Source organism: Amia ocellicauda, chromosome 22 (assembly GCF_036373705.1).
Source record: "Amia ocellicauda isolate fAmiCal2 chromosome 22, fAmiCal2.hap1, whole genome shotgun sequence".
Taxonomy (NCBI): domain Eukaryota; kingdom Metazoa; phylum Chordata; class Actinopteri; order Amiiformes; family Amiidae; genus Amia; species Amia ocellicauda.
Genome location: NC_089871.1, coordinates 11,741,731 through 11,768,695, shown reverse-complemented (window position 1 = coordinate 11,768,695; position 26,965 = coordinate 11,741,731). Strand labels below are relative to the sequence as shown.

Sequence of the window (26,965 nt, the reverse complement as noted above, 5' to 3'; positions counted from 1 at the left end):
AAGAGTGAGACGTTCTGCACACAATGAGAAACGCACACACAGACGGGACACCCACACCTGCACAGACCTACAGAGATGCATACAGAGACCCAGATCTACAGAGGCGCATCCTTGCGGTCTTGCTGCGTTGGTTTGGTTGTTGACTATCACCGTGCTGCTGTCCTGTGCCGTTACAACTCTTCCACCGAATTAAAAAAAAAAAAAAAAAAGGCGGGGCGGTTTGTGGAGTGGCATCTCGCTCCTGCGGAAGGCAGTGGTACACAACACCTCTTCACAGGGCCGCGGGGCTGCTGCTGCTAATTTGCCTCTTCAGAAACTATTTTGTTAAGGAAGGATGTGCAGCAATTCGTGTGTGTTATGTACGCGTGTACTAAATATTAATTTAAGAACATTTTGCTTTTCTTCTTTAAATAAAAATTACAATGATTATTATTATTATTATTATTATTATTATAGACAGGCATGCCAGTTTTTAAGGTTAAGGTTTCCCCCATAAGCAGCCAGCATTATTTGTCTAATATGAGTAATTTATGCCTATTTCTGCAGGCGGGTTTTTTTTTTTTTTTTTCCTTTTTTTTTTTTTTTTTTCAAAATGAGTTCTGTACATTATTGGCCGGACGCCAGCCCCGGACGACTTCAAAGCGACGTACAAATTTAGATCAAACAAAGAGCTGGAAGCAGATACATTGTAATACGCTGCTCCAGACAGAAGGGGCTGGGAACAACCAGTTTGCCAGGCCTGTGCCCAAGTGCGGGGGGTACAGGGAGAGCCCTAGCCCACTTCTCGCTCTGGAGGAGAGCAATGACTACACAGAGGAAATAAAGACAAAAGCCGCAGATGCAACAGATCCCATGATTACAGGTCTGCTCACAGCACTACAGTGGACATGCAGACTAAACTCACTCCCAGCCAAACTGGCCATTCGGTTCCCCAACTTGGGAGGGAACACAGTCCTGAAACTCGCACTGAACATCAGAATACCCCTCTCTCCTCTGCTATCACAGCCCAGGCCCTGCCAGTCCCACCTCTGCCCTGGGGCATCTGCACCACTCCGAGAACAGGTTGTACCAGGAAGGAGCCTGTGTTGATTTGGCTTGTTGCTTCTTACGACTTGTTTTGTGTAATTTTATTTAAAAAAAAAAACAGATTAGAGAGTCTAGGTGCTGAAACCAGACAAACAAGACTATGGGATGGCACAAACTGCAGGGATGAAACCTGCTGCACAGGAGAACAAGCTCACAACACATAGGGTTTAAGGGGAATTTGTTGTACATAAGGGCAAGTGTACACTATTCTGCCTTAATCCCACATAGAAATATACATCTACTATATTATCAACAGTGCTGGGACGAGTCCTGTCTGCACGGCACTCCCCCCCTCCCGAACGCTCACAGTTCAGGTGTGCAGAAATGCGCCTTGGGAACGACCACAGTGCCACTTCCTGCTGTAGTGTTGGCTGTGCACTTTGTAATGTTATGCACTCCATAAGTTATAACCCTTATACTGTGTAACTGTGCACAGGCAGGAAAACATCATAATAAAAAAAACATTTATGCAATGTATACATTGTAAAAATAATATTCTTTTAAAGCATCTCCCAAATTGTAATTTGTACTCCCAACACACACACACACACACACACACACACACACAAATTAGTCTCAGGGTAAGCATTATCAGTGACCGGGCAGGATGTCAGCCTCATCCCCCTCAGTACCCCCCCTCGGAACATACCCCCATCCTCCCCCTGTCAGGACCCCCCCTCTCACCGCCCCATCTCCATGCACTCTCGCTACAGAAACCAAAAATCAAATATTAATGATACCGCAGCTACTGAGCATGCCCAGTGAGAGCCCCAGAGCCTGGAAACAATAAACACAGGCGATCTTAACCCCTTCACTGCCATTCCTGCCACTCCGCATACTGCCATGCTGCCAGGAGAAATGTCTTTATACAGTGAAGAATTAAGGCATATTTTCATTATTATTATTATCATCATTATAATTACAACTGCTAGTACTTGTCTAAAAATAATGTTTTTTATTATAATGGATGTTGAATTGATCTTTCATTGTTAATAAAGACAGCCAGTCCTGTTCACATTGGGAAGTTAGGGCAATAAAAAATAAAAATGAAATAAATGAATATCACATCACAGTGCACAAAACAGAGCCCCTGTTTTTGTCAGTGGTGTGAGCCTGCAGCTGAAAATAATTCTGTTTTATTGCTAACGAAAAGAGGAGAGAGAGAAAGAAACAGAAACGCGTGGCAGAGTCGTGCAGTAGTTGATATAGGAGAGAGAAGAGAAAGAGGGATGGAGAAACAGACACACAGTATAACACGCACACATACACTAACACTCAACTCTGAACACAGCCTCGGTGATTCTGCTGCATGTCAGTGTGTGTGTGTGTGTGTGTGTGTGTGAGATGGGGGGGGTGTTAGTGCTGCTGTGCCATTTCAGCACCCCAATCCCCCCCACCACTTCTTTCTCCATCCCTCCCTCCATTTTTTCTTTTATTATTATTATTCCAGTGTGTCGTCATTCCCGCCCCCGCTCCTCTCCTTTCCTTCCCCTGAGCTAGCGGGCACCACTGGCAGAGCGCCAGATTACCCAATCAATCTCCTCTGAGACAGAGAGAGAGAGAGAGAGAGAGAGGGATGTGGTGAAGGGGGGCATGTGTGTGTGTGGGGGGGGGGGAAGGGTGCGATGGGGTTGGTGAGAGAAAGAAAAATCAGGTAAGCAACCAAGTGGCAGGAAAAGGGTTGCTGAAATAAAATGTAAAAACAAACAAATCAGAAAAGCACAATGTTGTGAAGGAGGGATTAAAAGTCAGAGGGAGAGAAAAGGAGATCGGAGGGTCCGAGAGGAAGGAAAGAAAATGAATAAATAAATCATTAAGCAGGCTAGAGACAAGAGTTGAAGGAGTTTTAAATAGACATAGGCACATGTACACACCACTGCAAGGGGGGATTCCTAAAGGGAGAGGGGCTAGATGGAGAGGTAGGGAAACGGAAAAAGAACAAGATACACAGGGGTGCTTCCCAACAAAATACTGAACAACAATACACTGCACAAGAAAGACACTTAGCACATCAGAGAAAAGCAACCCATCAAAATCCACCACCACCAGAACAACAAGAAAACAGAAACCAGAACGCCGAGAGCAGCCACATGTCTGCAATCTGCACTGTGCCGCTCTGAGCCCAGACTTTGGAAGCTGCATCAGGGAAACAGTCTGCTCTTCTGGACCCAGTGGCGACAGAGGCAGCGTGCAGGGTGAGTGGTTGCGAGTGTGAGAGAGAGTGCGGACACCGCAGACTTATAAACAAATGCCATGCGATCGCTGCCTCTCCGGGACTGCAAGCCACGCAGCTGGGGGGGGTGACGGGGGTACGACAGGTATAGATGGGAGGCTTGAGAAGCAGAGCATCTCACGAACATTGGAGAGAGAGGGAGGCTGACAGACTGAGAGGAAGCAAGGCAGGTAGAGAGAGAGAGAGAGAGGAGTTGCAGAAGAAAACTCACTGGCATGTGAAAAGAAGAGGGCAAAGGTGAAGATCAGATCAAGTCCTTACTAATGGAGCAAAATAATTCCTTGATGTTTCATTTATGATCCTAGATCATTATATATATAGTAGAACCATGGTAAATTATTATTAGTAATAATAATAAATAGTAATAATATAGATTCCAGTATATTTCTTTAAAGTACAAAAACAGCAGGTGTGCAGAACTGTGTGCAGACTGACCCCAAGAGGCTCCCACCCACAGCCAATCACAGAGCTTTGGGCATTGTTCACCATGCAGGACAAAGGTCACAACCCCACACAGCTGCAGTATGGCGCTCAGCTTGGCTGCAGTGCTGGCCTTTATGACATCACGGGAATGTGGAATGGGATGGGGGCCCCTGCACAACTGCAGCTGCTGCTGGAACCTCATGGCCCAGTGCTGGGGTCGGGGGTCAGAGGTCAGGGACTACGTGGCGTGAATGAGCAGACTTAGCGCTCCACCATCAGATCAGAAATAAAACAATCTTTTCACATTTCTTCATTTTATGCTTTTCTTTTCCATTATTTCTTTCTTTTGGAAAATCTCTTCAACCAGTAGGGGGCTCCACAGCTTTAAAATCACTGGGCCACTCTACAGAGCAACTCTCTGAGCAAGGGCCGTCCGTTCAGCTGTGTTGTGAATACTGGCAGGAGGAATATAAGAAAGGGCCAGAGAAGCAATCAGGACCCAAGAGGGCTGAGTGTTTTTTTGAAGACCAAATAGAAAATATTTTAATTGCATTTTGTAAATATATTTTCCATTCGCCTCTATATCAAGTTTGACTTTAATTGGCACGCTAAAATACAAATGCACAGGAAGTATCATTAAGTTGGCATTTTAAAGTAAGCAGTAAATATGTTGCAGGTCATATTTAACAATAAATGTACTACTAGATAGATAGATAGATAGATAGATAGATATCTATATCTATCTATCTATATCTATCTATATATAAATAATTATACATAATATATACATACACACAAATTAATTTTTACATATTTATATTATATATATATATATATATATATATATATATATATATATATATATATATATATATATATATATATCAATAAATAAAAAAGATTTATACACAAGAAAAACATCCCTAGCAGGAGTAGGATTTGCACTCTGGAGATCCGGAATCCCGAAATTCTGGGATTCTGGCCAATATTCCAATCCCATAAAATCCCGGGATTAGCCTTGAAAGATTCCCCGGATTTGGGGATTAGCGCATTATATTCCATTATCTTCATGAAACTGGAGTTCTCCTTCATAGCACGGGTCAAATCAGCCGGGTGGGTGGGGGCGGAGGCGGGGGGTGTTGGGTGTATTGTTATTAGGGAGCAAGATGGGGGGGGGCAGGCTCCTTGCTGCTCTCCTGGGAGTCTGCATTGGATTGGATTGGAGAGTCAGTGTGTCTGTCTGTCTTCAGAGAAGCTCCTCAGAATATGAGCAAAAAGGTCGAACATGAAGAAAAAAAAAAAAAAAAAAAAAAAAAAAAATCAGCCTTGACCTACATGACCTCACAAGCGAGCGCGCTCTGATAATCCAGGATCTGCTGGTGGATAACAGGCACTTTTGTTTGTTAGACGTTGTTTTGTTCCCCCCCCCCCCCCCGTTTTCTTGCTCCGAGGGGAGAGTTCGGTGTAACAGACCAATAGACATTTCATCAAACTACACACAAACAAACACACAAATGCATTGATGAGGTCCCAGGCAGACAGACAGGCAGGCAGGCAGGCAGGCAGGTACATAGGTGGAAATCAGAGGGGTGAGAGGGTAGAATATAGTTCTGTCTTTCACTCTAAGAATACAATAGTTTTTCTTTCGGTTTTTTTCTTCATAATCACAGACATTTCTCACACACACACACCAGGAGAGGTGATGCTCCCCCCTCATCGATCCTGCCGTCATCCACCCAGCAAGGGGGGGGGGGAAGACACCGGACGCACCCTGACCTTGTGAACTTCGGCAGGGTCGGAGATCAAGGGAAATGGGTCATTAATCCTTGGACTAGAACTTCAAGAGGCAGGATATCTACCCCCCCCATCCCTAGGATCACAGAGTAGATGAGGATAGACTTGTCACAGCACGGGCCTGAGGGAGATGCTTAAGTCTGAACTGCAGGAAGCCTTTGGGGGTAAATGGTCGGGGGGGGTGGAATAACCCAAAAGAAAGATATCAACAGCATCTCTGCATCGGTGAGACCGACTCCTGGTTCCACAGCCCTGCACGTTGTTTGAGGGGAGGTTTAGAATCCCCATGATAGCCAAAGACTCTTGAAAGCGTTATCATTTAGGCCAATTAAGTCAATCATTAAATCAATTAAGACATTAAGCGCTCAGGTGAAATAGGGGGGAGGGAGGAAAACAAAACAACAACATGAGGACCCACTGGAGTAGTGACGATAGCAGCCATGGCATCCCACAGCACATCGCTCTGTTCGGAAAACACACAGTAGAGTAGAGTAGAGTAGCAGAGGCTGCCCTGACTGGACCATAGCTCAATCTGGGCTCCTGTGTCACAGAGCTGCCAGCATAAATATAATAAGTATCCATAAAATCCAAGAGATTAAAAACAGGGGGAGGGGGGCAATGCTCCAGCATGACCTTTGAACTCCAGCAATGGGCAGTTGAGGTGAAGCAGATAGGTCACAGTGTCACAATATATGCAGCAGCCATGTGGTTTATCTGGCTTGCACTGGGATCCCCTCGGAGAGAGACACTGAATAACACAGACAGCCAATACGGAAAATACAGAAAAGCAGGAATTGGCGGCATCGGGGTCTCGCTCTCTAACACAAAGTGTTGCCGACATAAATCCTGTTGCCAACAGAAACTGAGAATAGAGACAGACTGACACCGCATCTCGACTCTCTTTACAGCAAAGAAACACAAACAACCAACCAAACTATACGATAAACCTTCACTTCAGCACAGCATTCCCATACTGACAGAGGAGAAAAGCTAACAAGCAAATTATAGTGGCCTAGAGTATCACAGAAGCAACCAGGCAGCTCCAGAGCAAGCAAAAAAGCCTTCCCCCCGATTTGCGCCCAATCAGAACTGGACTGGGCCGCACACAGGGATGTGGATCGACAATGCCAAACCCAGAGCACTGGTGCGGAGGAGAAGGCTGCTAGGTTCAATAGCAAACACCCGACCAGTCAATACAGCTCACCTGCACATGGATAGCACTACAGACCACAAAGACAGTGTGAGCAATACTTATCATCCCTCACCGAAGGCCGACAGTTCAATCCCAATATGCACTGGGTGAAATTCATGCGTCATATGTAGAGAACCATACCTATTCATCTTGCACAATTTAAGGGAAATAAAACCTATTGAAGCAACACAGACACGTAGAGCGAAGTTCCCTGACTGAATTTCACACTGTGTCGCCACTGCTTGAGCCATACAAAAAACAAAACAAGACAACCTCAGACAACCCAGTGAATAGACCACACACCCCAAACCCATTTCCGCCCACACCCCCAGCACTGTGATCGGAGAAAGGAGCTGTCACTCACGTAGTCGTGGAAGGCCTTGGCCTCACTGGAATGTTCGCAGGTCTCCCGCCGGTCTGGGGCGGCACAGTACAAGTCCCAGAATACACTGCACCAGGAAGAGAAAAATAACAAGGGTTCGTCACACCAGGGCAAGTTATGGCTGTAGTCTCCACAGACAGAGAGACACACACACACTGAATAGTAGTTAACAAATACTTAATAAATGATTGTATTAACCCTTCACAGAGATTCGCTTTGCATTTACAGAGACCCTGAAAAACAAATCACAAAACACACCAACACACAAAGAGACATACATGCACACTTAAAAGCAGTCGCGCGCGCGCACACGCGCACACACACACACACACACACACACACACATACACACGTAAACACGTAAACACTGATGTACACTCACACAAACACCCAAGCTTGTATTAACTCCAGTGCTGCAGGGATGACGTCACCCATGGGCAGATTTACCCTGCAGGGTGTCGAAGGGAACTCTAACCATTTCCAGCTTAAATGCTAACTGCGGATTATACAACGTGCACAGCAGTTGTGCAGCCCACCACTCTGCACCTGTGTGGGGCTTTATTTTAATAATCTATTCCTTTATTAGTTCGCTGTGGTACAGGGGGAAAAGAGACATGGAGCTTGTGAAAACGTCCGAGAACACAAGGTCAGCACAGGTGAACTCAGACACACTCGGAGGCAGACTAGGGGGAACCTGTTTTGTGAAGTAACAGCTGGCATACCTGGAAGAACAAAACACACAAACAGAAACAGAAACAAAACAAAAAACTTTCAAGGTACCCCCCTATCAAAGAGGCATGCCCTGCTCAGACTCAACAAGGAGACCAAGAGGTCGCCCGCCAGGTCCCAGGAGCAAATTAAAACCAAGTGACTTCAGCATTGAAAAGGTAGCGGTTCACGCCAAGTATCTGGGCCAACCTGGAACAATCTACCCAGCCAGGCAGTCGGACCGGACTTCCTTCAAGAAACTGCTGGTTTAGTTTCTGGGGGCCGACTGGGCTCTTCAACTACATTAAGATTCCTATACACTGCCAACTTATCTTGGGAGAGCAGAGCAGTCTACACACAAACATTAGTAACAGGCACCCTGGTGCATTTGAGCACAAGTGATCCTTCCCCACTGCGAGTGCATCCAAAGGAGTCCCCACACTCGCGTTAGTTCTCACTCCACTGAGGACTGCATTGGCTTCAGTCTTAGCCTTGTTAGAGCACTGACACGCACACGCAAACATGCCTACACACACACACACACACACTCTCCATTCTATTCCCCATATACCTCCATCACTCATGTGACAGAGCACAGAGGCCTAGCTATGCTACAAGCTTGGGGAGAGGGAGGGAGAGAGAGAGGAAAGGACGAGTCATTGAAGGAGAGAGGAAAAAAGGAGTAAAAGAAAGAGAAGGAAGAGAGGGAAGGAGAGAGAGGGAGGAGAAGGAAGAGGAAAAAAATGGGAGAAGAGAAGAGAGAAAAGGAAAGTGAGAGAGAGAGAGAGAGAGAGGGAGGGAGGGAGGCAGGCAGGTCACGCCTGCTCTGCGCTCCTCCAAATCGCTTTACAATAAAGCCGAGCGGCATTATCACATCTATCAGACGTCGTTAAAGAGATTGCAGATTTGTCAGGCCCACACCGGAGGGAGATGTTGGGATGATCTTAAATCGAATCAGCCCGCTGGAAAATGAAATGAGACCAGAGTTGCAGTTTGTTACTGAAAAGCAACAACTAGGCAGGAAAGTGTGCGGCGGTGGGGGCCAGAGCCCAATCCCCCCAGGTCTATTTTGCACCCAACGCCTCCCAATAAAAAGAAAAGGCCGATTAGATTGCATGGCGTTACATCTTATTATTCTCAGTTTAATTCTATATAAAAATGATCCACTTCATCCACATTCACAGGATTAAACCACATGCTGAAAAACCACACAACACTCACCACAAACCTGAGCACTCCCAAACACTCCAGCGTCGCAAACTAGCATACAGTATGGCCTTGTGCCAGTGCTTGAAAAAGGCTGGGCAACAGAACTGTGCAGGGGGAAGAACGGACAATTGCTGAGGTCTAGTTTTATCATGGCAGAACAGCCGAGACTGCCATGCAGATAATATATTTATTCATTTATTGGAGTAAATCACTGACATGTTTTATAACCAGATTGAAGTTCTGTTCCGTTTTAGCACTGAAAAAATGAGAACGCAGTGAGCACAATCTGACCGACAACTTACAGAGCCGTTCTGTAATTCTGCAGGAACGCTCCCTTTAGGCTGAACTCATAAAATTCCATGTCTGAAGAGGAGAAAGGAGGAATAAAATAAAAAAATATGAAATAAAATAAGAGGAAATTGCAGCTGTGTGGACAACACTAAAGAGGCTTGGGAATATTTAATTTATGAATTTTCAGCAATGGCTCCACCCCATACCACAGTTCAGCAGGGCTATCGGTCACAAGCCGCCCCCCCCCACCGCTCCATTTGAATTACTGCTCCAGCAACAGAGGGGCAAATAAACCTTATTTAATGTAACAGCTCGTTAATAAAGCCTGCGACACTATTCCCCCCACCCCCCAGACCCAAACCCCACCTAAAAACACCCCCCCCCCACCGTGACCCTCATTGACCCTTCTCTAAACTTCACAGTTCAGTGACCCCCACCCCCCCGCCACCCTGCCCCCCACTCTCTCCTCCATTCACTCCTCTCACTTCTGCCTCTCTCTCCCAACAGGAAACCGCATCTCAAAAAAAGAAGAAGGGAATAAGGGAGAGGGGGGAGAAGGGGCTGGGGGGGGGTCTTGGGTTGTTAACACAAAGGAGGCAGGAATGCAAAGAGTTAATCCGTTTGGTTATTTTTTTTCTTCTTCTTCTTCTTCTCCCCTGCAAACAAAAGGCAGTCCAGAGACAAAGGTTGAGGGAGGGAGTGGGAGGTTCTCCCTCAGCATCTGGACTCTTTGTTTTGTGTTGTGTTGTGTTGTGTTTTTCAGGGAGAGGGGGGAGTGGGGAAGGTGGAGGAAGGGGGTTGGAGAGAGACAGACACCCCCACACCAGGGTCACACACACCCCAGACAGAGGCTGAGAGAGACACAGAGAGCCCCTCATTTCCATAGGTGTCATCTGCAGATCCAAGGAGGGGCTGTGGACTGAGAGGGGGGAGGCCATCTTTTTTTTCTGTGCCTTTTTTGTTTTTGTGCAATCAGCTAATTAACGGAGCGGCTGTGATGGAGCAGGTAGAGTCTGGCCAGGCCTGCACTAAGGGTTGAGCAAAGACTACCACTGCCTCTACTACAGTGAGGATTTTTTGGTCCGGTTTAGTTTAGTTTCGTTTCACATGCTTGTTATTGAGTTTTCTAGGTCATTTAAAAACAAAAAAAACAAAAAAAAACAATGTAAACAGCCCAGATTCTTGCGATTCTTGGGTCACTTGGAATTTATTCCTGCTAGTTTGACACACTGCAGCCCCAGACAGGCTGCTGCGCTTCCTGCTCGGTGGAAGGAAACCCACACTGCACCCGTTCTCACTCCATTTAAACTGGAGGCCCTTCTTCTGGGTCATATTACTACTACTACTACTTAAATTGAGTTTTCCCCAAGATAGTCATGTTGCCTTTCTCAATGCACGAATCAGGGGTGTGCAGCCCTGGTTTAGGTGGGGTGGGGAGTGGGTGAGCCACAGTCCTGCAGGTTATTCTGGGACCTTCCTTCAGATGCACTGATAAGACTGGGGGGCATGCAAACAAACACACACAACAACTCAAAATAAATCAGTCCTATACAGTACTCGAGAGCTCAGCTGTGAAAAACAAACACACACAGGGTTCTGTTGGGCCCAGAGCTGTAGAAACCCAGTTCTGAGAGAAGAAGTCCCTCAATCTATCAAATCAATCACATCACATCATTCATCATTCAATGACACAGCGTCTTTCTCTCCCAAGGCATGCTCGAAACATTAATCACACAGTCAGTCAAGTCATCATTCATTCATTCATTCATTGGCCTGCCAGGACACCTACCACCACCACGAGTGCAGGAATCCGGGCGGCTCCCCTAGCGTGATGTTCTTCTCCCATCGGATCTGCAAGAGGAAAACAGGGTGAGAACTTCCCGAGTTGACTCTGGAGAGGTCTGAAGAGGCTCTGAAACGAACACTTTCCTCTGGCCAGAATTACATTTCAAATCAAAGGCTACAACCCTCCCAGAAAGGGCTGCAATCCTGGTACAGTGCGATTACAATCCACTTCCAAAGCACAAGAATTCACTGCTCACGGTCTTGAGTGCTCCCGAATTGTCCAGTCTTGGCAAGCTGTCCATCCAACCCACCAACTCGTGCCAGTTGTGGACTGGGCAGCCTGCCCGTCATGTGGCCACTGGCAAACCAGGACCTTTATGTTGGGAGGGGTACCGCTGTCACATGACAGCCCATTAAGAATGCCACCGCCTGGGCAAGAGGCCTCCCTGTGAATCAGGCCGACCAGAGCAAGTGAGTGTGAAAACACACGTCAGTGAAACAGCTAGAACTGTACGTGTCCCACGGGTGAGGCAGGGAAAGGGTTAACGCAAGGGTGGCTCTGGTAGCTCCCCCCCAGTCCCCCCACCCCTCAGCAGACACACTGACAGCAGGTGAGACGGCCGCCTGATGTCTCATTAGGCAGCCCTGACCAGGTGTCTTTGTTTACCTGTGGCATACCTGGTGGGGGTTCAATTCACTCAGATCACTCGGGGGGATTTCAACAGGGGACGGGTGCCTGCCAAGTTCTGCGCCGAGTGGCAGGAGGGAGGGCACAGTGACTCTACTAGTCTTATATATAAATATAAATTAAAGGGAAGTTTTAAATGACCCTAATGGAAAATATAAATAAATGATCAGTCAAACAAAGAAAGGAGTCGAGGAAGGATAAAGATATCATATAGATATATAATATAAATCAATAAATGAGGAATTAAATTAAGATTCTTTCCTTGCGATTGAAAGGCGTCTCTCTGCAGGTCTCGGGGTTAAGATCACAGCTTTAGCCCATTTCACCTCCTATCCCTCCTCCCAGCCCTCACATATGGCAGCATCTTCAAGTGAAATGACAATCAATCGATCCCAAACAATTCTTATCAGGACCCCCTCCCCAGGCCCACAGCAAATACATTTAAAAAAAAAAAGGATCTATTTGGAATAGACAGCCTTCATTCATCAGGATATCTGACACAAATGACACTGAGAAGTAGAAAAAGAGTTGCTTACCTCTGACAGGAAGGTCTGTGCTGATTTCTGTGCCCCCACATGGAGTAGATACTCATAGACGTATAAAGCTAACCTGCAAAACAGAAGCGAGGACAAGGTTAGGGCTGCAGTCTCGGTACGATCGCAGGAGGGCCAATGCCAGTATGAAAGGAGTGAATAAGTGACGCAGATTTGGAACTAAACGAGAATGCAAGTAAATGTTATAATCAGTAATGCAAGAATACCCCTCAATTGCACGTTGAAAGACGCCCCACTGTAAGACCGTTCTTACGCCATCCCAAAAAAGCAATCCATTCAACGTTAACCTTAGGAGTCAGACTAAACTGAACTAGGTTAACATTAACTATTTATTTCCTTTAGAAAGGAGTCCGTTTTTGGCATGTTTCAAGATTGCATCAGGTTAGGCAGCGTTGCTTCCCCTCGTGTCTGCGTTGCTGAAGTCTCTGCATTTCCCGTTCATCGTCATGCACAAACCATATTAGCACAGCACGCAGAATGCTTCGTTATTTGATTTATTTATTTTTGTGGAAAAATAAAGAACACAACAGGCTGTACTCCCCACAGACCAGCTCATTGACTGCTGCTTATTCAGTTATGGCTGGGTATCGGAATGAGACGGACCTGCTCCCGCGGCCACGGCCTTCATTCTCTTATTTACTTGTATTTTATCCACGTCACCTTGCATTCGAAAAGAAAACTGCATTGTAAGTTACCTGGGAACTGCAAATTAACATCAAAAAAGTTGCACAGCACAAATGTTATTTCATTGGCAGAGGTGCTCAGAGTTCATAGGTGGCAAAGCAGAGAGATGGATCATGAAGTCACCTGCATTTCTGGATTGTCATTGTGTAGGCAGTCCAAAATAGATGCTTTAAAATCAAATTAAAAAAGATAGGCACTAGGCAGAGATACACAAAACTTTGGCAGCCATTAAGGATCATGCTGTGGTTGAACTGTAGACACTACAAACACAAAACCTAAGTTTGCCATTCCACGCTGTTCAATGTACGCAGGCGTCCAGAAGGGCCAAAGGACCCAAGCAGTGGCGGGGGAGTCAGACTGCTGTCTCTGTAAGGGTTACACCTGGACAGGTAACACCCAGCTCCGCAGACACCCCTGACCTCCACCAGCTGTACGCCCCCCCCCCCCGTTGTCGTCAGAAGGCAAGGGACCCCGAGCTAACCACTGGCTTCAGCAGAGGGAGGGGCGATTTATAAGGTACGGCCTTCGGTCATCTCAGCCCCCTAATGGAGAGAAAAAACACGCCCCCCACCCTCAAAACACACTACATTCCCACCCACCCCCAACAATGGAAGGATAGCAGACGCACTTCCTGCTGTGTGAAGTGTCCATCAGTGCAACACACACCAGACAGAGACAATAAACATTTCAGATGCCCCAAGCTGTTAACATTGTTTTTTGTTGTAATATCTCCTCTTGCCCCCCCGAAATTTGTTGTCCCTCAGAGCGGGCAGGTCAGTCCAGGATGGCAGAAAGTTGTGCCAAGTCTAAATCTAAAGCGATTTCCCACAGTTACATCAGAAATGCAAAAACTCCAGCAATCCCGGCAGAACAGAGGAGGGCAGCTTCACGAGGAGAGAGCTGTAGTCAGCAGATCCTCCCTCTGCCCACCCTCCCCCACCGGACCACAGTTATACTACCCCAGTGGGGATCAGAGAGACAACAGCGCAGTGTAGGGGGTTGACTTGGGCCTCTGATCTGAAGGCTAGCTGAGGCAGAGGTTGAACTTTGACCTTTGGGTGCAGTAAGGTACAAGTTGAGACCTGGCTTCTTTACAGGTTTCACATAATGAGAACTCAATGTCTGATAGTGCTTTACCCCAACCTGGTAGAACAACACTCATGCAAATGGGGGTGGAGTAGGGGGTGACTTGCAGCCCTTTGCAGTATTCTAATTTTGTGTAGATTTGTTTATAAACCTCCAGATATTGATTCGGACGGCCTGCAAATTGTCCACCCAGACTCCCAGAATTAATCTATCCCCACGATGCCTTGCACACAAATATGCAAGAGAGTTTTGTCAAATTACACTTTGCCTGCAGGTCAAAACTAAACGAACAGACACCCCTCTGATGGTGGGAACACATAGACATGCTCAGTGTCACCCAAACACTCGGCAGGAACGTCTCCTGTGCTGCTTTGCTCGCTGCTTACAACAAACAAACAAACTAACTAACTAACTGACTAACAGACAACAGAACCACAGGGTTGAAGATGACACACCTCTGGCAGCTTTTTCAAGTTACAGCAGCAGCGCTTTGGTAACAGGATACACTGGTGCTAACAAACAGCACAGCTCCAGGACTCTCTCACTGAGGAAAGTAGGGTCCTACATGGCAGAGATCCCCCCAGCTCAAATCTGGATTATGTTGGCAATTGACCTTGAGCAGGAATGGGGGGGCGATTAATTAATTATTCTAGTTACAGAATAAATTGGTCGCCACGTTTGTGATCACCATTCGAGACACACCAACAAAGCACACTCACGTTGGTACTTGGCTTAAAACAAATGAAAAGGTTTCGACCGTCAAAGGGAAGTCAATGTTAAAATGGGCCCCTGTGAACATGTACCTGTACTATGTGTACCAGGACCACAGGAGGGAGCATATAAAAGGTAATTAAAAATCTGTTAGAATGAACTTTCGTCTTTTGTTTCCTCACTGCGATGCTAAAGCCACTGCACGAAATGTACTGTTGCCTTTATTTTTGAGGCGATCAGTCAAACTGCTCGCAGGAAACCCTTTCTGCGAGTGGAGGAGTCGCAGGAGAACACATCCCCACCAACAGTGACGGCCTGGCCTGGAGGCTGACTCTGACACTGCAGCAGGATTGCAGGAGAAGAAAGAAAAAAAAAAAAAAAACACATCCCCCTCTCATCCTCCCCCCACCCCGTCACTTCACTACACTGCACACGCACCGGAGACCGCCGCACCTCGCGTCCCGCTCCACACAGACCTGGCAGCCACAGAAGGGAGAGAACTCAAAGCCTTGGTAGATGGGAAGCGTTGTTCGAATTAGTAGTAATGGTGGCTGGGGGTGGCAGTGGCGGGGCAGTGCTGGTGGCACTGTTGGCAGCCCAGTCTGCCCCATACACAAGCTGGCCTGGGTCCGGTGGCTGCTGATGTTGCTTTAACACATCAATGGGTATTCCTTTGCTCAAAGTGTTGTGGGTGGATGGGGACAGAAATTCCCAGCTGGATTGCAGCAGCAGCAGCACCCGCCGCCTCCTGACAGGGGATCAATAAGCTACCTACATCCAAACAAGCAAGACAGACTGGGTGGTCTCCCCTCTGTCCATAACCCATTAACCTCCTGACTGGGTTCTTATTCGGAGGGCCGTGCAGGTAGCTGGTTCCCGAACAGTGCCCCGTTCTGGCAGCTGGGCCCAGGATTCCAAGGGTGTTATTTTTCAAGACCGGCTGGGGGGATGGGAGGTGGATGAGATTTTGACAGGAGGGGCGGGTGATCCGTCGCAGTGCTACCTGCACCTGCCCTCATGCATTTTTAACAGAAATTAATTCAGTCCCTCCCCGCTTCAAGGGCCGGCTTTTGTAAGGCTGTCAGAAGTCGTAACTGTAACTTGGTGCCCAGGCAGCGCTCGGGGCTGCCCCCCACCCCCAATGCTTCACCAGCATCGCACACACACACAGCGAGAGAGAGAGAGAGGTTGGCATCATGAACTTAACTGCCTGCACCCAGGCAAGGGAGCCGAAAGCACAGAGCATGAAACTCTGAATGCTGAACCTGGTGAAGGGGAGAAAGGCAAGCCGCACGGAGCCGCAGAGAGAGCACATGCTGGGCTGGACTATAGCACCAACGATGGGCCCCCCACCCCAGACACCACAATCTGCAAAGATCAACAACTTGGCATGTTGCTGCGTCACAGGCAACAGCATTGGGGGTGTTGTAGCTACAGCCTCTATCCCTTTATTGCTCCTCCTTCTGCACATCTCCAGAACCAAACGAAGGTGGGACAACAGCGGAGGCCAGGTCCACACTGTACTGCAGGCTCAGTGGAGGTCATTCAGACACCCAGTCCCTATTTCACACTGATGCTTTATGCATAGCGACAGGAAAATGTCCGATTTGTTGGGGGGTGGGGGGACTGAAACACATAATTACATATGCCCGGACAGTGTCTCTATGGACTACACATAAGCAGGTACAGAAACAGAGTCCACAGGGACTGACAAAATTAGGAAACTGGTGAAAACCCCACCTCTCCCAATACCCACATCTAGGAGAGAGTCTTTTCTTTCCTTTTTCTTAATTAGTTTTTTTAGTATCTGCATGTAACACTCACAGACAGCGGAGGAGTGACAGACAGTGACTCAGGCTGCAAGTCTTCATCCTTGGATAGCAAAGCAGAGACAGGGGATAACGGAGCATAGTAAAGTACAGTAAGAGGAGAAATAAATAAAAACTTTTAAAAATACAGAACAGGCGTAGACCCAGCCGAATGGCAACGGCTGCTACAGAAGCTGTGGGGTTCAGAGGGCTCCCTGTCCGAGCCCCAGAGCTCCCGCCTTGCAGCGCTGTCCCTTCCCTGCCCGCCTGCCAGCTGCGCCTCCGCGGATGAGGCGTCTTCCCTCGGCAGCTCAGACCGGCCTCTTCTCGGAAAGCTCAGGGGAGGGCCTGGAGGGAGAGAGACCACAGTGCCCCCCTCCCTGTCTGAGTTTCTACCCGAGATGTTTGAGGATGCTGCTGGCACAGGGGAGGGGGCGCAGACTCTCCTGGCCCAGAGGACAGGGCCAGACAACAGCAGCGAGAGCCAGGCTGGGGAGCGGCGGAGGCCAAACAGGGGAGGATGACTCTGCCATGAGCGGGCAGCTCCAGCACGGCGCTGTGGGGCTCAGGAACTATGCAGCACACTGCGTAGTTGCAGGGGGTTAAGCTTCCCTGCCGATATATATAAATATATGCGTTTGGTGTGTGTGCGTGTGTATATTCAGCTCAAAAGAGAGCAAGAAAAAGAACCCCATTCTGCAGGTTCTGAAAGAGAATTTTGGGGAGGTCCTGGAATCCATAAGTATTCTGTGCTAAAGCACACCCCATGATGCAGCCCATCAGCTTGCTCCTGTAGTCACAAACTCATGGCACTAAGAACCTGAACGCAGACCCTTTCTTCAGTTTAATCCGGCCTGGTTGCTCAGCTCCCCCTCTGCCTCTACCCTCACCCCCTCTATCTCCCTCACACCTGGGTTCTTGCTGTGTGTCCAGACATCAAGGAGAGATCCCCCAAACTTTTATCCTGCGAGTGCACCTGACATCTCGCCCGAGGTGCCCAGACGTCACTCGCTTTCATCATAAAAGCCCTAGAGAGAAGAGGAGCCATCTAACACACTGACAGTTAGCAAATTATTTCTCCTTCTTTGGTTTTAATTCAGTGCCAGAGAACTGGAGCAGCTTGGGCTACTGTAATACAGGGAGGAATTAGACCGCATGACATGCCACTTTTAAAAAAGTATGAAATATAAATAAATAAAATAATGAGAGTTATAATAAATACAAAGCAGGCTGGCCAACACAGATCATGGAAAGCCTAAATCCTGTAGATTGCACAGGTCTCTTCAGGTCTTCAGTATTCCACCTCAAATGTGACCCACTGAACTTAAGAACAGTTCGTAAATCAATTAATTTCCCACTGGTTTGGATACAACACAGACCTGACCAGAGTGCACTGAATATGGCTAGAGAACACTGGACCCGTCAGGGGACTTCCGGATGACCCGATTCACGGCATCGGAAAACGATCATCACAGATTTTAATTTTATTTGTCCATGGAGAGGCAGCGCTCCGCGGCACTGTGGCCACACTTTGGATTTTCTCCTCCTCCTCTCCTTTCCCAAAAGAAAAAAATAAACTTCAAGGTCACCTGGAAAAAGGAGTTGCATTTTGTTTTGAGGCTTTCCTTTCTTTGTGATGTTTTGCAGAACAAAACAAAACACACTAATAATAAAAAATTAAAAACAGGGCAAGAATACCTGCATTAATAAATATAAATACCTGCACTACATCATATTAAATACTGGACTGATTTAGGAGGTGACTGATGCTTGTGTGAAAGTGTAAACATTACAGACACATCTGACCCCCTTGTTTTGTTGCAGCTGTGCGAACAAGGTTTGTTTTTAGCTTTGTGTTGTTAACATGTCTTGCCCTTTTGTTAGGACAATAGACCCAACAGGTCTGCATTGAGAGGAGAGAACTGTGCTCTGAGTTTGGCTCTGTGTCATCCCCCCCCACCCCCCCGTCCTTTCCTTAATCTCTGAGCCTCTCTGGCGGTCAGTGAAATTCCATTAACAGACTTGCCCTAAGAGATGCACAAGCCTGGCCAAGTGGGTGAAAGGCCTCACATATATATGTGATAAAGCAAAATCCTGAAATGGGGGGGCAGGATAAAAAGTACATAAATAAATATATAAATAATTGGGGGTACAAATACAGCACAGATGATAGCAACACAAGACCACAGAAGCAAGCGGCCCAGTGCTCTCCCACAGGCGGCCAGCTCAAGCCACAGGTGCCTTGACTGAATCGACGGGTTGCGGAGAGGTTTCCGTTGCATTTCTGGGTTTCAGATCCAGGTAAGAGCTGGTAACTGTACTGCTGAAGGAAGGCCACGGAGACTGAACGGGTCTGCCGCAGCCTACTCTATCCCTATTGCTACAGGGCCCTGGCCATGGGATAGGCCTAACCCGGCACTCCTCAGTTAAAACGTAGAGCGACAGTGCCCCCCAACTCAGAGTCTTAACACACTGCTGAGACCCTCAGCCCCTCTTCCCAGATCAGAGCGATGGACAGCGAGCACAGCCCGGACTCACGCCATCCAGCACCAGCAACATGCACAAGAACGTCTGTAATACGTGGAGTAATGAAAAACAAATAAACAGCTCCCCCTCAATGCTGTTACCCTTACAGCAGCGCACGTGGCGGCAGTATGGCTCCTCTAAAACAGGCACACTAAACCCAACGGCGATGTAAAGAATGCAGGTTCAAATCTATACAGGTGATCGGGTTGGAACACTGAAGCCGAGCCGGACACAGGTATACAGAACTGACCACAAAGCTGGACCCCAATCAAAGCAAAGATCCCAACACCAAAACTCCAGCGTCTCTCACTATCTCCCTATGTCTCCTAAACGCTGACCTGCTCAGACAGCACCTACAGATCCAGCAAACGACTGCTTCCCCCTGCAGAGCATTCAATACATTTCAGCATTGCGCTATCTATATATATATATATATATTTTTTTTTTTTCTACAATGACAGTTCTATCATTTCAAAAGCATACAAAACAAAGCATTGTCTCATATTGGTAGCCTTATACATAGCATTGTGTGAAGGTGCTGGGCAGATGTATCAATAATACATGCACTGAAACACAGGGTATATATTTTTTTAAATAATTTATTTATGCACTTTGTATGTGGACACGTCTTTACACACCGTAGCTAGGACAGGTGAGGGAGAACATCTCACAGCCCCGTTACGTTTAGTCCCTAAAACTGCCCGCCAGACACACCCACCATTCAGTAGATCATCATTGGCAATTATTGTCAAACTTTGTGCTACTGTGGTTGAGAAAAAAGCGACACTAGTCCATTCCACACCCAGCCCTATTCAAAGACTGATATATTACATCTGCCCACACCCCTACATTTTTAGGGAATTGTAACTAAACACAAACCTGATTACATCCATTAAAATGCAGCAATTTATAGCAGACATGGTTCTGCATTGGAGGGAACAGTGGCTGTAGGTATAGAAGACTTAAAGCACAGAGCAGTTACTCTGGGATCCAGCGACGAAGGCTGAAGGGCCGACACGATACATGCAGGTGGAATAAAAACACATTCTTCCTGTGACTTTATATTTATTATTTTGACCATTATTACCATTGTTTAATGAGAAAGATTGATCTATGTCCTTTACAGAGAAAGCTCTTGGAGATCACGGATATAGGAAGTGTCATTAATACACAGTGGAGTCGTGCCACCAGAATAATACATCTCACATTTAACAAGTAATTCCACACTCTGATCATTTGTCTGTCACTTCGATTTTGATTTGATCGCAGTAAATATATGCACTTTTAAATATGTACACATTTATATACACACACACACACACATTCTTAATTCTCATTTAAATGTACCCAAGTGTACATATAGTGGAATGACTAGTTATCTTTCGGTACGATTATTACACTCAACCCTGGGATGCAGAACAATTCCACAGCTAAATTCTACAGAGAAATACCTTTGTAGTATGAAATAAAAGTAAAAGAATAAAATACAAACTTTAATATTTCATGCACTGGGGTAAAGATAGGAAAGAAAGTTTGTTTAAAGTGAGAAATCAATCTCAGTTTTTGGCAACCGCCTGCAGTCTGTGTTGTTGTTTTTAGATACCACGTGATCCCAGCTCATTCTGAAGATTTCAGTCTTTGCTGCTCAGGTTATATCCAGAGAAACAAAACGTATGTTTGACTAATGCGTGCTGACAGATTCCTTCTCAAGAAAACAGGAGCACCGTGTCTACATCTTATGCTCTCGTCGTGTCTAATGGTACAAACATTATTTTAGTAACAACGAAGGCTTAGCACAATAAACATTTTAGCATTGTGTGGACATAAGTGGCTGTTTAATATTTGCACAGAGGCACAGACAGAACTCGTAATTAAAAAAGACAGCCGGGAGTTTGTTTTTTCTGTTGATCACATACTTCATTTTTAAGTACGGTTTAGTAGTTATTTGAGGTGTTGACTATTATGAACATTAATATTACATACACTTTAAAGGATGGCTTTCAATATGGGGGATCCTCAATTGACTGGATAGTAAACTCTGAACAGTATGCACATCGGTGTGTGCGTGTTTAAACCTGGAGCATAATTAGGATAAACAGATTTCCAGCAGGTACAAATTATATGGACAACAAAACACACACACACACACACTATATATATATTAAAGAAATGGCACCAGTGGGGCCTCTCTCTTGTACAGACCAGGTCTAATCATGGCCTCTGAATCAAGTCATTAATGAATTTACAACCAATATGCCTGCTTATACACTTCATACTATATATAATAATACTGAACATGTGAGAACACACAGCCGCTGCTCTCTCCCATTCAAGAGCACAAATGCTCTATTTCACATTCAACTTTCATTTACTGTGACAGACTGAAACGTGTGCAAATGAGTTGGTGTCGTTACATTTCTCCTAAAGCCCTGCTGATGTCCTGTCCATTCCAACTGTAGGATGTTTTTACTGAAATATGCAAGCACATCTTTTGTGGTTTAAAATAAAATGTTTTAGCTGGTTTGATTTGCAGCTACATGAGATCCGTTGAATTGCGTATTAGTTTGAAAGGTCTCCTTTAAAATAATCCAAGTTCTTTGCCACAGTGATGATACCCATGCAAGCAGAAAAAGGTCCCAGCTTGGCTCTCTCGGCTCTCTGTCCACGGTCTTTGTACCAATGACTACAAAGAGGAGTCGGTAACCAGAATAAGACCCATCCAGCCCGAAAGACTAGCATACATACATACATACATACATACATACATACATGCATGCATTTAGCGATCGCACGTGTTCAATTCACAGTAAAGACTGATTGGAATTTCTCAATAATTAATTACAACAGCATTTTAAAAATATATATTTTCAGCATAAACTGTCCAGATCATGGAGTTGCATTTCGCATCAACAAGCCAAACACAAACACTGCCTTCAAATACCATGAGAATTACACACATTTAAACAGACTGCCGCTTTGTAACCCCCCCCCCCCAAAAAAAAAAAACAACTCAAAGGCACAATTCTCGCATTAATAATAATAATAATATTCATAATCATAAGGACATGGCACACATCCTATGTGGACTGCGGGATCATACTTCCAGTGAAGAGGGGCAATGCATGCTTCTCTGTGGTTATACCGGGATCCTTTGTTATTAGTCGTCATGGTATACTGCAAAAACACCACAAGAATGCCTTTGTTTTCATGCCCTGCTGTATGCCGATATTGCCGATATTGCCGATATTGGCCACACCGGACAGTGGGATCGATATCAGTGAAGGGCCACAACCTCAGCTCACCGTTTCGCCCACTTGAAACGACACGACTTGTGCCAAGTTTCGGGATAAGAGACACCAGTGTTTTACAGAAGCGAGGGCTTAAGATGCATCTGTGCATTTGCTTCAGTTAAAGTTGGTGCAAGTTGCGAGGAGCAGACGCTAGAAAAGGTCTAAAAATAAATCATATTCTCCTGTGTCCGACGCTACTCCGCGTACAACCCAACAACCACCAACCTGAACTACCCCATTCACACCCTTCCCATCGTCTTAGCGATTGTAAGAATAGTAATGGCACGGACAAAAACACAACAATCCTTCATATATATATATATATATATATATATATATAAAGATGGTTTTATTTATGTTTTAAACCGAAAGTGTTTGGTATGTATTGAAGTTTGGGGTGGGTTAACTCCACTACAACGCGCAGGTCAGATCTAATGGAAGCACAAAAGCAAGTTGAAGAAAGTGAGAGCAGCGCTGTAGAGGGAGACAGCAGTGCCCAGGACCCGCGTCTCCCCACACAGCACACCAACACACCAACAGCACACCAACACACCAACACACCAACAGCACACCAACAACACACCAACAGCACACCAACACACCAACACACCAACAGCACACCAACAGCACACCAACACACCAACAGCACACCAACACACCAACAGCACACCAACAGCACACCAACAGCACACCAACAGCACACCAACACACCAACAGCACACCAACAGCACACCAACACACCAACAGCACACCAACACACCAACAGCACACCAACAACACACCAACACACCAACAGCACACCAACAGCACACCAACAGCACACCAACAACACAGCAACAGCACACCAACAGCACACCAGCACACCAACACACCAACAACACACCAACAGCACACCAGTGTGTCAGAAAACGCTCATCCTTTGCCGTGCATACAGCCGCACACCGCGCTACTTTTAATTCAAGCACGGAGCCAATTACCAGCGATTAAAATGCACATCCTCCGTCCCCACATCACCCTCCGCGGCCGGGTCGCACAGCCGCACTTCATTAAAGTAGTTTCCAACTGCAGCGGAGGTAGAAAACTTGAGGCGGAGAAAGGGGTGATAGAGAGGCAGCAACTCGCTACGGATGGAATAAGTGTATATTATATATGTGTGTATATATTCACACACAGGAGAAGAAAACCCGGCATGTGTGCATTTACATTTCAAACCCCCACACCGGCTCTTCCAGCCAGCCCTGGGAGACAGTCCTCCACGTTACCAGACCATTGTGTCCCCCAGGCAGCCCCGTCCACTCCCCCGGCTCTCCCCCGGCCGACTCCGCCGCCACACTGCATCCCGGGACCCGAGCCCCCGGCTACTGTAACACCGCGACATTGTCCACCATCCACCCCCCATTCCCCGCACACGCACCGGGGCTGCCGTACCGGCGCGACACGCAGCTGCGGGGATTGTGATCACAAACACGCCGGCAAACGCTTGCGCACCCCGGTCTCCCTCTGAAAGACCCCAGTTAGCGAGCGCCAAAGCAAGAGACCAGAAACGAACACATACACAAATAAAAAGCCCACTGCAGGAAAACAAAAACGAGAGAGAGAGAGAGAGAGGGGGGGGACCACCGCGGAAGACCGGAGAGACAAACTCCAGCGCAAAAGTTGCCCGAGCGCCCCGCGGAGCAGTGCGGGACCGGCCGCAGACGCGCACCGCGCTCAGCCCCCGAAACGCGGGGCTTTAGTTCAGAAAGTGGTGGCCGCGGAGCCGGGCAGCCCTGCGCCCCAGCCCGCCTTTCACTTACTTTTCTCTGGCTTGGCTGTCGGAAGGGACCACGGTTCCTTTTCCTTTGGCGTACATGCTGCGTGTGTTTTCAGACTTTACTCCACTCACACCTGTCAAAGCGCGCAGCCTCGAAAGCGCTCTATCTCCATAGCTACCCCTCTAGTGTTCTTTCTCCCTGCGTTTTTCCTTTTTTTTTTTTTACATCTCCAACATTGGCCACAAATCAGGCACAGTTTCTATTGGGGGGACTTGAAACAGACCGCTGGTGGATTTTTTTTCTCTTCCCGAGTGTTCCGGGAATCGAGCCGCCCTCCCGCCGCTGCACAGGCGGTGGGGGGCTCTTAAAGGGGCCGGCGAAATGGGGCGAGCCGGCTGCGATTCTTTGAAAACATTGCGAGGCGAAGTTTTCTTCCCTTCTTTCTTCTCCCCCGAGTTGAAAGTGCAATGCCGGAACTAGAGAGGTGTGCACGGGAGGAGAATGCGCTCTTTGCGTGTTTTGGTGGAGGCGGGGGGGTGACAAAGCGGGGGTGTGCGTTACACTGCGGTCACACTGATGTATTGTGTCTTACAAACTGCACTGTATTCGGTACAAGTCATAGTGGACAGTTGGAGTCTGCGGGGCTACACGACTGTACTGCGGGAAAGCTGTGTTGGACCCCCATGGACAATCAGATGATTTTATATTGTGGTCCAAAGAGAATGGATTAAACCTAAAATCACACTCTTCATTTATGTTCTTGTATTTATGGAGTGAATTAACTGAATAAATAAACGGTATCGCTGCGAGTGTGCCAGTTCGTCGAGAAATGCCCTGCCATGCTGCTTGCTTATACTATGCACTTCACTGTGCTGTACACCCAATGCCTTGCACTGAAGGGCCCACTGCTGCCCTCACACATCTCTCCTCTGCCGCGCTATAGGGGAGGCCTCCCCTCGCGTGGAAGGCCGACGCAACGCAAGAGGAAATCTTGCGATACTTTGGAAAGGAGGGCAGTTTTTACACCGGCACACTAACTGACACCCCCGACACTGTGCTGTGAGCTGAGCCACAGTGAGCTCTGCAGTCACTTTCACCTCCACTTGCAGCTCACAGTCCCTGATCTCAGTCCCATGGAACACCTCTGGGATGAGCTGGAAGCTGAAAGCAAGACCACGGAGAGCCAGGTCTTGTACGTATTCCCCTGTGGATTTGCACAGGAGCGTCGCTCCCCAGAGGAGGTGCAATGATGTCCCCGAGTCGAACTGTGTTGTCTTGGAATTTTCCCAGTTGGACTTGGTGGAAATCCGTTTGCATTGTTTCAGTAGCCCAGTCACGATTCACATGCCTGAGACAGCCACGTGTCAAGCAAAGATCTTATAGCTGCTACTGCCCTGCAAATACGCAGATTAATACATCAAAATAGAATATTTTTGTATTTACTTTAGCTTTTGTTTGTTCTTAAAACCCCACTGCTTTAATACTGTTTTGTGGTGCAAAATGTAGCCAAATTTAATTATGCATCTATGACTAACAAGAACGAAACACCAATTAGCTTCTTAGTGACTTTCAGCATTATATCAATCCCGGCATGCATTGATTGAGTGCCAGGAGAAATATTCATGTCAGATAATCTTGACATCAGTTTGTTTTTCCTCAGAAAACTAATCTGCACCCTAGAACATAACCCAGCATATAAAGGGTAATGATTTTGCTCTCTGCTTTGCGACCCATGAAGTGCTATCAGCAGCACTGTGCGTCCTGATACTGATCCACAAAGGAGCACCAGATCACGTTTGGGTTGGTTTAATGATTGTTGCCTTTACAGTTCTTGCTTTTTGAGCATGCTATACTGAAGTCTTTCAGCTTGTTTACTGTTGTTGCTGTATCTTGATTTAGTCTATAACGTAGCCCTTTATAAGGAATTCTGACTCTTTACTTTACTAAGGTAGTTTTCAACCCGTAGAAACCAGTGCGGAACACATGCACACGATGCAGTGCATCAATAAAGAAAGGCATGCAACTAACAGTAAAATATGATGCACACGTTTGCACACAGGAAGCCCTGACGCAGGTCTGCGCTAACAGTACACCACCTCTTCAGTCACTGTGGACTGTGGCATCTGACACAAGCCAAGCCCTTAGCAGAACAGAACAGTACAGTCAGGTTAAAGACACAAGGAAAGAGTTCTCCTTTTATAAAACAAAAAAGTACTTATTTAAATCCATATGCATGACAGCCAGAGACTGTCTATGATGTACTAGGTCTGTCTTTTTCATTACTGAATTAAACAAAACTAAAATTATCAGACGCAACTCCTGGACTGGCACTTGGATTCTCTGAAGCCCCGTAGGACAGTTGTCTGAAAAATCCCCTCGAAAGACTGAAATGTGTGTATGTCAACAGTAACAACTAAATAACAATAATGATCACTTGTATTGTTGTTTTGCTGCTTTTGGGGGATAAAACAGTATAGATGAAGGGTGTCAGTCATGTTATCTGTATCCAGCTATATGTAGCTCAGAGAATTGGAAATGCCACAAAATTCCAACAGTAAGAAAAGCACATAGATGTGCAGAGGTGTACTGACATCACCAATATAACAGATAGGTATTTCACTCACTACCCCATCCTTCACTACACAAACAACTTCATTCTGTACACTGCAGGATGGATGTCTGTGTTTTTTTCCGTTTTTCTTCTGATGCAGTGCTGGGGCGTCAATTTCGCATTGTCATTTAATTTAATTAGACAGATCCC

At 46.7% G+C, this 26,965-nt stretch overlaps 1 protein-coding gene across 2 annotated transcripts in view; it reads right to left on the bottom strand.

Moving 5' to 3' along the window:
- The window catches only part of ssbp4 (single stranded DNA binding protein 4), a 64,775-nt gene extending 40,133 nt beyond the window's left edge, over window positions 1–24,642 (bottom strand). For both annotated transcript variants that reach the window (XM_066695852.1, XM_066695853.1), the window contains exons 1-4: window positions 24,247–24,642; window positions 12,328–12,400; window positions 11,108–11,169; window positions 7,093–7,177 (exon numbers count right to left, since the gene is read on the bottom strand). In XM_066695852.1, the coding sequence (XP_066551949.1) occupies window positions 7,093–7,177; window positions 11,108–11,169; window positions 12,328–12,400; window positions 24,247–24,302 (276 nt within the window). In that variant the 5' untranslated portion in view covers window positions 24,303–24,642. The remainder of the gene's footprint in view (window positions 1–7,092; window positions 7,178–11,107; window positions 11,170–12,327; window positions 12,401–24,246) is intronic.
- Between the last annotated feature and the right edge of the window lie 2,323 nt (window positions 24,643–26,965).